Raw genomic sequence first — 14,611 nt, forward strand, 5'->3', positions numbered from 1 at the left:
GGTTCAAGCTCAAATGCTGAGGCAGAAACCCACTCAGCTCACGGAAAACTGCAGCATTGGAAGGCACCAAAATTGCCTACAAAATCCAGAAAGCAGCATCCTGTTGTTTTGTGGTTTGGACGATAATGGTAGCCTTGAACACTGGAAACATATTTTTAAACACAAGTTAAAAGTAACAGAGATACAGATTTGTACTCTCTGAGTTTACATGCAGAGAATTGCCTTATTTGCAAGGTTCTCAACCTAGGTTTTTTGAATTTACATGCAATAAATTTAATGTTAATTAATGACTTTTCGCTAGTTCTGAAAATGGGAAAGAAGCCTCACATAAATTTAATGTTAATTAATGACTTTTCGCTAGTTCTGAAAATGGGAAAGAAGCCTCACATGGACCTTGTGTTTTCCTACCAGCTAAGCAGAGAGAAAAGCCACTTTCAGGGTGCTGAAATGTGCAACCCCAGATGCTCACTGGTCTGTTATCCAGAGTTCAAAACCCTGCTGGGTGTGTGTTTTTTCACTTTTGGAAAGCAGTGAACATCACTGGCTGGGCATCCTGGCCATTCTTTCTCAGCACTGGGTTTGTGCAGGGCTCTTCCCACAGGATCTGATTTTGGAGGCATCTGAGTTGCTATGCCTTGGAATGGATCAGATGGTACCAGGTGTGATTCTGCTTTTTGAGATAATTAGTTACATCTGTGGGACCATGGGATGGCCAGAGATCTCAGGCATAACAAGAGGAGGAGTAATCTAAAGTCTGAGAAGCCATAATTAGTTTATGTACTCACCTGCAGTGTTTCAGTGTCCCAAAATACTCATTGTCTTAAGGTTCAGAGTTTGTTGTGAAGTTATTCTCTTTATGCAGCGTGTGGCAAACTAATTACAAGTCACCTTAAGTGTTCTGTGTATTAACTAAAATTAGAAAGCACTTGTGATGTTGCATTTAATTGAAGGAAGTTTGTATTCACATTTGGTAGGATGTAACCCATTAAAACTCTGCTGTTAGCTCAGTGAAATTGGAGTCGATATGGGTTTTTATCAGGCCCACCTTAGAGACAGCTGCCTAAATTATCTGAATTTGTTAGGCTTGACATGAGTGCTTGCTTGTCTTCAGAAGCATCCTCAATGCATTAGCTATTTTTACAAGTGTAGGAATTCTGGAGCACTCTTGAGGGGTTCTGAACCTTTAGTAGCTAATATTAGAGTAGGTGTGAGTGTTAGAAATTATTTCTGATCAAAGTGTTAGCACAGCTTTTGTGTGATATGCCAATGCAGCAGTCACACAGGTTAACAGAGAGATGTAGTTCACTTTATGACTGCATTTTTATGTTCTTTGTTATGTATTCCTTTTTCACAGCTGGCTATCATAATTCTCTTGGCTTCTTAGAGATCTTTGTCCATTTTGCACTGATAGAATTTTTCAGAATAAAATGTAGAAATTTTTTACTTTTATTCTTAATTAGGTTTTCAGTTGCTTGCTCTGTCTTGCTTTTCAGAACTGAGTCAAATTTCTGTATCTCCAAGGGAAATTAAAAGCACTCTGTTTTTATATTCCCTCATGATTCTTGCAACAAAGAAATATAACATTTACTTTGTGTTACAGACTCTAGGCAGGCACATATAGCTTTTGTAATGTTATTTTTTTTTGCCAAGCAGTGTTGTATTTTTCAGTTAATGGCATCATTGACAAAAGCTGCACGTAATTTTAAATCAAGTTCTCAATTTATGATTTTTCAGCTACTGTGGGATTCTCTCTGAAGCATAAGTAAAACCCAGCTTAGTTCTGTGATGAGTGTTGAGAGAATTTCCATGGAGAAACCCCACATCTCATTTGCAACAAAACCTGAGTGGTTGTCAAGCTTTCCTCCTTTAGGAATTTTGCATAACCTCGTGATTAGTCCCAGTAGCAGAGAGAGGGAAGCTGAAACTCAGGAATATCATATTGTCTCAATCCAAATGGAGGATTTGAAATGCAGCTTTAAAAACTTATTTGGACTTGACTTCTTCTGCACAGGAGTGTACTTTGCTGTGTCTCATGGTGTCTGAATTCTTACAGGATTTAAAACACAAGTAAATGTTCAGCTCCTTTAGTTGCAGAGCAAACTCTTTAAATGTAGGCTGAGAAGAATGAAGTGTGAATTGGCAAAGCACTGCAGGTTTCTTTGTGCCTTTTCCAATTTCTTGTGTTTATTCAAGTAGAAGGATTTAGAAGAAATCTAAAATGCTTTATTTTTCTTACTTCTCTTAATCATAGATGATCATTGCAGAATTATAAAAAGTATAAGCAACAGCTGATGTGAGCTCTGAAGTTCCATGTAAAGGTTTCTATGTAGACTTTAGTGCACACAAGTAAAATAATATTCAAACCAACCAAGAGATCACAGAACAAAGAAGGATCACAAAAAAAATTAATTTATTTTAGGAAAGGGGGAATTATATTTTGTTGGAATCTGAACAAGTTTTCATGTTAGTTGGAAGCAGGAAAGAGAGGGATTTGTTGCCCAGGTGATGTAGTTTTTCATGATTAATAATAGTTCTGTGAGTTTACTTCTTTTCCTACAGCTCAGTAGGCATTCTACCTACCTTGGAAGAAGGTCAGATATTTGTAATTTGGGTTTTTTCTTGTTTGAAAAAAACCCAAACCATCTTTTGGTACTTGTCTTGGAATTTATCTTTATATTCTCTGCAGAAGAAAAGAAAGAAATGCTGACACCAGCAGAACCATTGTAGTAATTATTTATCTAAAAAAAGAATAGAATTTGTGTTCTGCAGTCCCCCAGAGGAGCACATACAAGATAAACATCTTAGACAAAAGCAAAGCATTTTGATTTTTGTACAGTTATTGATGTCGTGGTTTCTATAACATGTTCAATTCAATTTAGACATCGCGATCTTCAAAGAAGGTTCATAATTTTGGGAAGAGATCCAACTCCATAAAGAGAAATCCTAATGCACCAGTTGTCAGAAGAGGCTGGCTCTACAAACAGGTACTCAGACCCTCCTCACCCCTTCTTTTTTTTTTTTCTCCTCTATTGTATGATACAATAGACAACCACTTCTAAAAAATACAATGATAGCAATAGCAGAATGAGGCTATAAACTGTGGTCTTCAATTCATTAACTCCTAACTCAATATCTGATATAGATAAGGACATGAGACAAGTAAAGAACATTGGTAGATTATATATATGATTCTCTCTAAAAAAGCTGAGCAGATGTTGGTAGTAAATAGCTGATTTAATTTCAGGTATGTAGAGATGATGGGACAAAAGGTGTATGACCCAGAATATTGGGGGTTTTTAAGTTTCTTTTGTTAGACTATGCATCCTTTTCTTTTTTCTAAAAGTTATATTTTCAACAAAAAATACAAAGTGGAGCCATTTCTTCATATATTTCACATAGGTATGTCCATTTCCTTAATTCAAAGATAATCATGTTAAAACCAGAGATTATTTTAGGTTTTCCCTTGGAATGTGAATTAATCTAAAGTATGCGCTCTTTAATATTGGGACAGTGTTCTAGCCTGCTGTAAATTTGCTCTTCTGGTTAATATTACAAATCTATTTTTAAAATCCACCAAGAAACCCTTGAGAACTCATTAATTTAAACTCAGCTGAGACAAATGTGTGTATATCATTTTGATCTACATTGTCATTTAATGTGCCTACTCAGATAGACTGGAATGACCTGCATAGATTTGAGTGCTGGTGATGAGTCAGTTTTTAAAAACTGCTCAGATAGTAAGATCTAGAAGTGTCTGTTTAGTGGAAGATTTTCTCAGTTTTAGACAGTCCTGTGGCCTCTACTCTGAGAGTGAAGAGAATTCTGAAATGTGAATGCTGAGAGTGAAAAATTCTTACAAAGGTGATTTTGTTGCTGTTTTTTGGGGCACAGAATTACACAGCTGACTTGATTGGAAGGGACCTCATGATGATCTAACACAATTAGGCTCAGCTAGAGCAGGGTCATAGAATCATCGGCAGGGTTATAGAATCATGGAATCTCATGGAAGGGACCCATCAGGATCATCGAGCCCAGCTCCTGGCCCTGCACAGGGCACCCCAGAATCACACCATGTGCTTGAGTGTCTTGGGCAGGACTTTGTCCTGCTGGGCTTTGAATCTCCTCACAGATGAAGACTGCACCACAGCCTCTCTGGCAACTTGTGACAGTATTTGACCATAATAAGTTTTACCTCTAAGTGCTTAATCCACCTCAGGGCTGGAGATGGTTTATGTAGGAAACAACTTAAATGCTGTGATGTTTGATTGGTGTTTGTTAGAAAAGGTGTTACTGTGTATTTCCGTGTTGGAGTAGTCATTGAGAGCCAGTTTAGTCAATTTTGTCAACAGATATGGTCTTCAGAAATGTACAGTGAAAGCTTGTGCAGGTTTCTTTCTGATAGGAAAATAACATTTATGTAATCACAGAGAGTGGCAGTTTTTGTTAAATTCAGGGTGTGCTGTCTCAGTACATGTAGTGATCCTCTTCTGTCATTTTTAAATTCAGAGCCAACTCCTTTTTTGGAAGATATTTACAGTGAACATACTTTTTCTGAAAATGTTTCCTAGCTAATGCTTCTTTCTTTTTCTTTCAACTCATTTCCCCCACCCCAGAAAGAGCAGAGCTTGAAATACAAGGCTAAAAATTATCCTGACTTTTCTTGGGCTGGGGAACTACCCCAAAAACAAACCCACCTGACAGTTTTTCATTAGAGAATCCCTCTTCTTCATTGTCACAAAACCTATTTACTACAAGAATATTGCTAATTCACACATACTCTTCTTCTTGGAACAGATTAACATATTTATTAAATCTGATTCTGCCAGGATGTGTGTGCTGCAGTGCTCTGGCTTATTTACACTGCAGCAGTGGTGGCAGTCTTTCATTCTGAGTTGTGTGGTGTAAATTGGTTATAAGCATAAAAGAAAATTAAATTGCTGTAGGAAATAAACTTTATTTGGGAAATAAATTTGCTCTAGATATATGAGTGATAATAGAAGACAAAGTTCAGCAGAGAGTTCTTACATAAAGCAAAAGAGGATGTACGTGAAGTGTTATCTTGCTCTTTAAAAGGAAAAAAGTGTAGGTTTTGGGGTTTTTAAAATTAGGTAAACTGTAGATTGTAATCTGTAGCATGCCTGGAGAAAAGGAGGCTCAGAGAGGGTCTCCCTATTCTCTACAGCTGCCAAAGAGGAGACTGTAGTGAGGTGGGGGCTGGTCTCTTCTCTCAGGTGACAAGATGAAAGGAAACAGCCTTAAGTTTTAGGTTGGATGTTGGGAAAAAAAAGGGTTGTCAAGCACTGGAACTGGCTGCCCAGGGAAGTGGTCAGGTCACCAACCCTGAAGGTGTAACTAGATGTGTTATTGTGGCACTTGGGGACATGGTTTAGTAGGGGGCTTGGCAGTGCTGGTATCAGCTGGACTCGATGAGCTAAACAGCCTTTTCCAACCCCAGCAATTCCATGATTCCCTCTTCACCTCAGGATTCCTGGGTCACAGCCTTTGTTTGCAGTGACTGCTCAGGATGAGAAGTCAAATACTTAAAACAGCCAAGAAATTGAGCTGGCAGCACACACAGCACAGTTTTGTGTCAAGTTTTTATCTTCTTTTTGCCAGGGTTGGGATTAAATCACAAGATGGAATTTCTCACTGGGACTTGGATGTTCATTAGTTCTTATCTCTGTCACAGTCTCACAAACCCTGAGTTCTACAGCACTTCACTCTAACAAACTAAAAATGGAGCCATATCTCTCTGTCTACAAGGCCTTTTAAGGATAAACTGCCCAATTAAGAAATGACACCATAAATATTTTCACTTTTAACCCAACCACCCCTGCCTGCAGTCGGGACTTTTTTATCCAATTGCACAAAACCACCCAACCCCATGGAGAAAAAGGGGAAGAATAAGCACCAACCACCACCCTAAAACCTCCACCTTGCTTTATGTATATTACTACATTCTAAAACCTGTGATATTACACCCTTCTGTTCAAACTCCACACCCACAATCCCAGTTCCCTCATTCCATTTTGGAAGCCTTCTCAGGTCAATGCAGTGTTCTTTTGGGGGTCAGTGCCTGGCAGCCCAGAAAATCTGAAATTGTCAGTAACCAGGCTTCCAGCAGCTGTGCAGTGCCTGGTTTGTGCTGGGAGCCAGAGCTGTCCCCATGTGTGTTGTCTGACCTGGCCCCTGTGATTCCTGCAGGACAGCACTGGGATGAAGCTGTGGAAGAAGCGCTGGTTTGTGCTCTCAGATCTGTGTCTCTTCTACTACAGAGGTGAGTTCAGCTCCTTTGCTAATTTTACTGAGAGCAGATAAATTTTGACACACCAGTCAAATGTAAGAAATAAGCTGCTGCTTAACATAATGGATTAAAATAGTTGTGTAGTTGTATAGCTGTCAATATCCAGGCCTGCTACTCTTATCTCTCTTCTTTCTTTCTTTCTTTCTTAATTACCAGTTTCACATAATTACTTCCTGCCTGCCAGGCTGTGCTGAAGGGGCAAGCCCATTCACAGCCACCTCTGTTAATAAATTCTGGGTTGTAGTTTTTCTCACAGCTTCTGTTGCTAGAAACTAAATATGTCGGGTTAAATCTGATTTTTATGTGAGTTAAGTAGCTGAAATGGGGATAGGGAAGGGATATAGTGCAGGGAAGCTGAAACTCTGCTTTTAGAATGATAAAGAGCATATATATGCCTTTGGGAACTCTAATCAGTGTTCATGAATACTTATAAAATGGAACATTGTCCATTTCCATATGAGTAGAAGTCTCTGCTGAATTTTGGAACAAAAGAATCTGTTAGTAACCTTGTGTAGCTAGATCAGACTTATTTTACATGGAAAAATTAGCTGCTTCTCATTCTAGTCTGGAGTTACATGGGTTAGTGATCCCTTCAGCACTGCAGATTATAAACTGTAGTGCTCCTCCAAAAACAAATGGACTTGGGCACAGGGAAACATGGACAATCCTACAATAAAGTGTACAGTGTAGTTTAAAGGAGGCTGAGAGTGAAGAGGATTGTAGAGCATGGCAAAATAGAGGAATGTAAACAGGGTCACCTGCAGCCTTAACTGAGGGTGAAGGGGATCAAATGGTTCCAGTTTGAGATGAAACTTTGGAATTGGTAGGACTGGTGGTGATGCTGAAAGCAGAGACTGATGGATTTCAAATGGTGTTCTCTGAAAGTGCAGCAGAGATCCAATCAAAGACAAATCAGGTCTGAAACAAAAGCTCTGTTTGCAGCTGGTTTAGTTAACAAATTCTGAATTATTCAAATGTGATCATTAGGCTTTGTTTCTCTACCCCAAGAGAGAAAATCTTGGGTCAAAATCACATTCCAGTTGTGGAGGCATCAACTGACTGGTACAGATACACTGTGGTTACCTAAGTGGTCATTACATACTCTGTGCTTTTTACAGGTTTATTTTAAACATCTCTTCAGGCTCCTTCTTCAAAAAGTTGTAAAACAAGTGCTGCCTTAAGAACAGATTAAGTTGAATTTAAGCTGCACAGGAATTTTGTCAAAGTAAAACAAAGCAATAAGCAAAACCAACAACAAGTAAAATAAATATAAACAGCTGTGTAATCTTTTTATTTTCTACATGGCCCAACATTCTGAAATACAAGCAGAATAATCTAAATTGGTTTTGTGATAAGTGCAGCTTTTAGCTATCACTCACTAGAAAGTAGTTAAAACTGTTAAAATGGAATTAAATGTATGCAGTGGTAGTCCAAAATCTATTAGAAGTGGCTGATGAAATATAAAAAGCTCTTACTCTAAACCCTTTTATGTTTTGGTTATTTCTGTCTCAGGTAGTGAAAAAATAGGAAAGGGAGGGTCCTGCCCTTGCTCCCAGATCAAACCATAGACCTGTTTGTGGTTGTGCAGTTGTGGTTGTTGGGTTTCTTTGGTTTTGTTAGTAAGTCTTACTAAATTTCCAGAATTGTGTTACAGTGTTAGCAGCTGAAATCCAATTTATAGATCAAAAGAAAAATTGTGTCATAGTATTTTCTCACAGCTTAGAGAATATTCTCTTTCTGTTCCCCCAAGGCATGAAGAACCATCCACTTTCATATTGGAAGGTTGTTGTTGGCACAAATAAAAGTTCTTAGGACTGGACAGAAGATTTGCTGCTTTTCTTGTGTGCTTTCATACACAGCACACCAGTAAAGATAATGTGAGGCAGTGGGATGTGTGGATAAAAGCAAACTTGATAGGGAACAGATTTTAAAAATCTGGAGCTGGAATGTGGCAGCATGTCTTTAACAAATACCAAAGTGCTCCAGACATGCAGCTGTTCAGTGGAACAGAAATGCTGAATGCTGTTATGTGGCACTAGTGAGGGGTTTACTCAGTCAACAGTCAAAATATGATCTAGGAAAAGAGAAGTTTTCCCCCAAACAGAAGTCCAAATAAAGTAAACCCCAATATTTGCTATGTGTGTTTAGGGACAGGGCACATTTTTGTGTGTGACTAGAAAAATATTTGAAGGGAAGGGTGGGGTGGTTTCAGTCGTATTTAAAGGTGCTGCTGAGTTCCTGGAAGTCAATCCACTCGATTTCTTTTCTGACTTATCATAGGAATGAATTTATGCTCAGCTCTGCAATTAAACAACTATCCCAGAAAGCACAGTTTGTACATCTAATCTGTCATGGGATACTAAAGTGGCTGGGCACAACTTTCCCCATATAACTTAAATGAAGGTTCTGGCTTTTCAAAATCTAGGAGTAAATGAGAACCTGGAAAATATTTTTAAGTCCATACATAGGCAATAGCTCTGGCATGCTGTTTAAGTGTATTTTAATTGCAATTGTTAATTTTTAATTGAAATTTTGCAATGCCTGTTTTCATCTTGATTTCATAGTTTTATTGTGAGCACTATCTTCAACTGAGAGAAGTTTTATGGGGGACAGTCTCTAAGAGAGTGGTTGTGAATAGAAATTCTGTTCATTAAATACAATTAAGACAGACGTTATGAATTGCATCCAATTATTCTTCTATTAAAGTATAATTGGATTTAAAAACTGGTTGTGGCTTTCAATTAAAATGTCATTTTTTTATTATGATCTGTTGATCTAAAATGTTATGTAAAACAAGGCTCTGGGAAAAGGGTATTTGTTTTGGGGGAGAGCTTTTTTTTACAAATCATCTGAAACATGTGCATTCTTACAAATGAAAGGTAATTGAGTGTAAACTCTTTGTGGGAATTATAATGATAATTCATAATTAAATATTATAATGGGGATTATGTAGCATAATATGCCTGGGATCAGAAGAAGAATGTGCACATTTTCCCTGAAATGCCAGCAGTCATGAGCAGTGTTTTTAACCACTTGTGCTGTCAGAGGTGTTTTTAGTGAGCAGGCTGTAGATGTGTGCTGCTCTGTCTCGGGGTCTCTGTGGTCGAGATAACCCCAAGGTATCAGAAAGTCTCTTTTTGCCAGCCCAGCAATCACAGAAGGAGTCAGGATTCCTCAGCTCTGCTTTTCAAGGTTGTTTATTTGCACTTATCCATTACATTCTTTCTCTGACCAGCTGACGTCTGTCCAGCAGGTCGGGTTGAAGCACACTGACCGCCCTCAGGGCGATGTTAACTTTTTATACTAAAAGCTATATGTACTTTATTTACAATAATTTTCCAATACCTATCACCTATGTTAGTCTGTCTCTAAACCAATCCAAAAGTGCCACCGTCACACAGAAGATGAAGGCTAAGGAGGAGAAAGAGGATGAACAAGGCATGCCCAAATCCCTCCCTCCATCTTGGCTTCTGAACCCCCATTCTAAAAACCCCAAAATTCTACTTTTCCACCTTGTGACAAATTAACTACCATTCTACTTAAATTCTCATGGCTTGTAAATTTTCACACAAAGTTGGTAATTGTTTCCATGGGTTAAAATCAAAGGCACAGGTGTCTTTGGCTTTGTGCCAAGGTCTCTGAGCTCCTTGCCAGGGGCTTGAGCCATCCAGGGCAGCCAGAGGGATGTCCTGGCTTCCAACATTTCTGGTTCTTTGTCATTGAATTAGGGGCTTGACTTCCAGTTACTCTTCACAGTTAGTCTGGGTTTCTAACTGGGTTCTTGATACATTCTCCTCTGAGCTAAACTTCCTACTCGTGCTCCTGTGTGGCTGAAGGAGTTTAATGAAGTATCAGAATGCAATGTTTTGTGTCCAAGGAACACAATATTGTGTGTCCAAGGGCCATTTTCTAATGCCAGTGTGCATCCCCAGATGAGAAAGAAGAAGGAATCCTGGGGAGCATACTTCTGCCCAGTTTCCAGATATCTGTGCTGTCTGCTGAGGACCACATCAACCGCAAATTCGCCTTCAAGGTGAGGGGAGCGGCTTTGCCATCTGATTTTATGTCTGAAAGCACATGAGCCTGGTCACAAAAGCTCATTTTACTGAGTTGTTAATAGTAAATTAGTAAATAATACATAGTAAATAGTAAGTAATACATTTGTACCCTGGTTAGTTTCTTTAGTTCTGGATCTTTATTATATAATCACATTCTTTGTTCTCTGTAGGAAATGCCTGGGTGGCTTCTCGGAACAGATGTATATAAGTTTCTTTTATTAGAATTTGAATAGTTATTAATAAACTAAAGTATATCAATAATAAATAAAAATGGCCATAAACCCTTTTTGGGTGTTAGAAATTACCCTGTCCTAGCAGGGAGAAGGTGTCATCACTCACAAAAATTCTTTTTCTTCTTAAAATCTACTCTTGAAATTGCCCTCTCTTCTGCATTTGAAGACTTCTCAGAACAGATGTGTGGAAGTTTCTTTTATTAGCATTTGAATTGATTGACAAACAGCTTCTGAGGTTGATTTTTCCATAATGGAGTAGCAAAAGTTTCAAGTGCTTAGTCTGATGTCAATATAGACAGAATTACTAGAATGGGGAAATGGATGGATAACATTTACTGGTAGGATTTTGTTTTTTTGTAGTTCATGGGTCTTAAAACCTCTGTGGTGAATTATAATTTAGAATTATAAACCAGCATCTGCAGCTGAATTTCTCCCATTAATGAAAGTTCATTCATTATTTAATACAAAGTATTTTTGCACATAAATAAAAATAAGAGCTTATTATCACTTAAATCATGATATTATATGAATCACTCTTAGCAATGTTTCATGACAATCTTAAATCATTATATAACTTATTTACTAAGCATTTTGTCCTGACTTTTTCTTGTTGTTGTTTTATGAGCTCCTTTTGGCACTTTGGTCTCCTAATCAAGACATCATTTATTTACTATGGTAAGTACAAATTAACACCTACTGTATCATTCAGACTGCCAAAATCTATGCTAAAATCTTATTTATAAGAATTGTATTCATCTACATTAATGAATGCTCAATATCATTTTAGTAGATTGAAGAGATTTAAGGGCTTTTTGTTTAATGTATTAATGAAGAAGCAGCTATGATTGAAAACCACAGGCAGTTATTTTGGAAATATGAATGCAGTGACCAAGAAACACTGTAGTGTTCCTTTTGATTTTTTTCTGAGTATATTATTTGAAGAAATTTTCTTAGATAAAGCATTCAAGTGAATATGCAGTAACAATATTTGCCTCTCTTCTTTTACAGAATCTTACATTTTTATTGCAATGACCATGTCATTTCCAATCAGGCAGCTCATCCAAACATGAGGACCTATTATTTCTGCACAGATACAGGGAAGGAAATGGAGTTGTGGATGAAAGCCATGATAGATGCAGCACTTGTGCAAACAGAGCCTGTGAAAAGGTAGTGTGGATTGACAAAACAGTGGGGATAGTGTTGTTTCTCTTGCTTAGTTTGATTTGTTTAATAAAAGACTAAAATAGAATGTAAATTGGCTGAAGTGATTTCTCCTTATATTGAAGACCCCTTAGTAACTGGACAGTGTTGGATAAAATTTTGAAGTAGCAAAAATAATCTAAGTTCAGTTCTGAATATTGGTTGTCAGGAGCTAGAAGGAAAAAAAATGACCTATCCCTCTCGCCAGTGGCATCAGAAGAAGTGCAATGACAAATTCTGTGTGCAGGCATGTTTGACTTCCCTGCCCTCCTGACTGAATAGCATCAGCAGCTCAACTGGTGGCAGCCTTGGGCTTAAAGCTGTCACAGTCCTCAAATTCACAGCTGGAGTTTCTGGCTAAATTAACCACTTGTACCTGTGGGCAACCTGTGGGGAGCCATTCTTGTTCATCATTAAGCTGTCACCAAATTTATGCTTACCTGATCTGGAGCCTCACCTTCCTGTGCCCGTGTGTTGACAGTGAAAAGCAAATTACAGCCAGAAGCTTTGTGCTCTCAGAGACTGAGCCCTGTCTGCTGCTGTCGCTCCAGTGAGAGTCATTTGCTCTCAGAGTGTTGTCCCTAGGGTCAGCTCCCTGGCATCTGTAATGGAAACCTCATCAATTGAAAGTTTAAAAGCTCCTCGTTATTGACAGCACAGAAGTTATTGCTGATGGCTGCTGTCACTTGATCTGTTCTCCACTCCCTTAGTTCCTGCTACCCTGGAGCTAAATAAAGTCAGCAACGCTGAGCAACTCTGAGTTTAAAAAAGTAACAGAAAAATCTCATGGACACACGTTCCAGAGAAGTTTAGTAGTAATAAACTTTATCTGAAAAATTTGGTTTGTATTGCAGATACAATAGTAATTTACATATGGAGAAATTATTAAACCAAATCAAACCCACTTCAACCAAAAATCACATATCAATTGTATAAACACTTTGTAGAGGAACAAAACTGAAGGGAGGTCATGCTCAATCTTCTTCTGAACTGGTGAAATGACCTTCATTTGATATTTGCAATACTGTGACTATCTGCCTGGATATCACAGGCAGAACAGGCTTGCCAGCAGCCAAAGTTGTCAGAAAAGCAATTTATATAACACCATCTTCTTGTTTTGATTCAAGCAAGAAACCTCAGAATGAAACAGTAGATGTGACCTCTTTGAGAGCTTTGTTGGTATCCTTGAAATAATTACTTCAGAGAAAATAGATTTCAAGACCAAGTCTCAAAGAAGTTAAAAATCGGTTAGCTATAATAAGGAAGAAAACCCTTAAGACATCTGTTTTCTAAAGAATCCATCTTTTGGTGTTTTTTAAGTTCTTAAAATGAAACATAGCAGGATATGATCTTATGTAGAAGAAATACTGTTCCTTCCCTGTAAAAATCTGTTAAGTATTAAGTGTCTTATTACCTCATCTCTAAGTAACCTGAAGTTTGGCATAGATGGAGCTTAAGCATAAATGGTTTTAGTTCAGTCACATTTGGCAGTGCTTTTGTTACTGAGTTCTGGTTTTTTTTAGAAGTCCTGACATTGCACTGAATACAGTTTTCTTTAATAGACTGGATACTTGCAATACAATAAATGAGTAATTAGGAACTTACTTCCTTAAATATTCGTGTAAAGTAATGTTGGGCCACTTTTAATTGCCTGTTCATACAAAATGCCCAATGATAATTCAGGAGCTTTTTGCAGTATAATTCTTTAAACCTAGAAATCAAGACACTTCACTGCTGTGGTACTCTGGAAATCAAATCCAACTGTCGGTTAAACTGAATCTTTTCAATAATTTTAGCACATTTTTTTGTGTCTGTTTTTCTGGAGATTTGAGTTCCTTGGAGAGGATAAAGAGAAAAGGAATATTTAAAACATTAAGTTAGTGGGAGGGAAGGGGTGTTGCAAGTTTTTTATAAACTACTCTTATTTTCCACAAATAGTTAGCCATGTAAACCACAAATGAGATAGTGAAGTGAGAAAGTCAAAATGTACCCATTTCTCTTAGAACTGGTCTTTATTAGCAGCAGAAATGTTCCCTTCTGATGTTTAGCTGCAGGGAAGGACAAACAGTATTTGGCCCTATTGACTGAACTGTAATTATTCCTTTCTAAACAGTTTTGATTTTACCTACATAGTGCAATCAAGTTTAATAATGTACTGAGAGGCCTATTAAAATAATTAAACCAAGTACTTTAGTCAGTGAGGAGCTATTGAAGCTTATGACTCAAAATATGATCTCAAACCCCCTCTCTGGGGTGCTTGCCAGTGTTTGTAGATGGTAGTGTCCACCAACACAGTGATTTACCATTTTACCCTAAATGCTGATTCTCTGCTCTCCCAGGTGTGAGTGCCATTTTCTGTCCTTTTATTGTCACCTTGTGTGCTGCAGCCTTTGTTTCTCCTCAGTGATGCAGCATGTACTAAGAAAAGATTGCTTTTTTTCCCTCCTGGGGTAGTTACTTTCCCTGAACAGCATAAGCCAGGCTGCCAAAAAAGCACTTGTTAGCATAGAGACATCCACAGTGGGGGCTGACTGACGTCAGTGTGCTTGGAAAAAATGGCTTTTCCTTTTCAAATGCCTCTGCCTAGCTTTGTTAGATCACAGCCCTCCTGTCCATCTGATCATTAATCACATGTTCCCCCCTCTCCAACCCGTTCAGAATTACTTCTTTATATAAACCAGCATAAAATAGTACTTCTCCTGTACTGCATATTGTACATATGATTCCTTTATGGTTGCAGAAATATATAAATTGCATTCAGCATATGCTGAAAGACCCATGTTCAATGCTCATTCTTTCCTCTATCCCTATCCCAT

At 38.0% G+C, this 14,611-nt stretch overlaps 1 protein-coding gene across 5 annotated transcripts in view; it reads left to right on the forward strand.

The window, feature by feature from the left end:
- The window catches only part of PLEKHA5 (pleckstrin homology domain containing A5), a 154,728-nt gene that overhangs the window by 94,958 nt on the left and 45,159 nt on the right, over window positions 1-14,611 (forward strand). For 4 of the 5 annotated variants that reach the window (XM_059472259.1, XM_059472256.1, XM_059472257.1 and 1 more), the window contains exons 6-9: window positions 2,880-2,984; window positions 6,205-6,277; window positions 10,237-10,337; window positions 11,647-11,762. In XM_059472259.1, the coding sequence (XP_059328242.1) occupies window positions 2,880-2,984; window positions 6,205-6,277; window positions 10,237-10,337; window positions 11,647-11,762 (395 nt within the window). Of the gene's footprint in view, window positions 1-2,879; window positions 2,985-6,204; window positions 6,278-8,054; window positions 8,222-10,236; window positions 10,338-11,646; window positions 11,763-14,611 lie in introns of those variants that run through there. The other variant, XM_059472260.1, reaches the window with a different exon arrangement.

The sequence above is a fragment of the Ammospiza nelsoni genome, chromosome 5 (assembly GCF_027579445.1).
Source record: "Ammospiza nelsoni isolate bAmmNel1 chromosome 5, bAmmNel1.pri, whole genome shotgun sequence".
In the NCBI taxonomy this organism is placed as follows: domain Eukaryota; kingdom Metazoa; phylum Chordata; class Aves; order Passeriformes; family Passerellidae; genus Ammospiza; species Ammospiza nelsoni.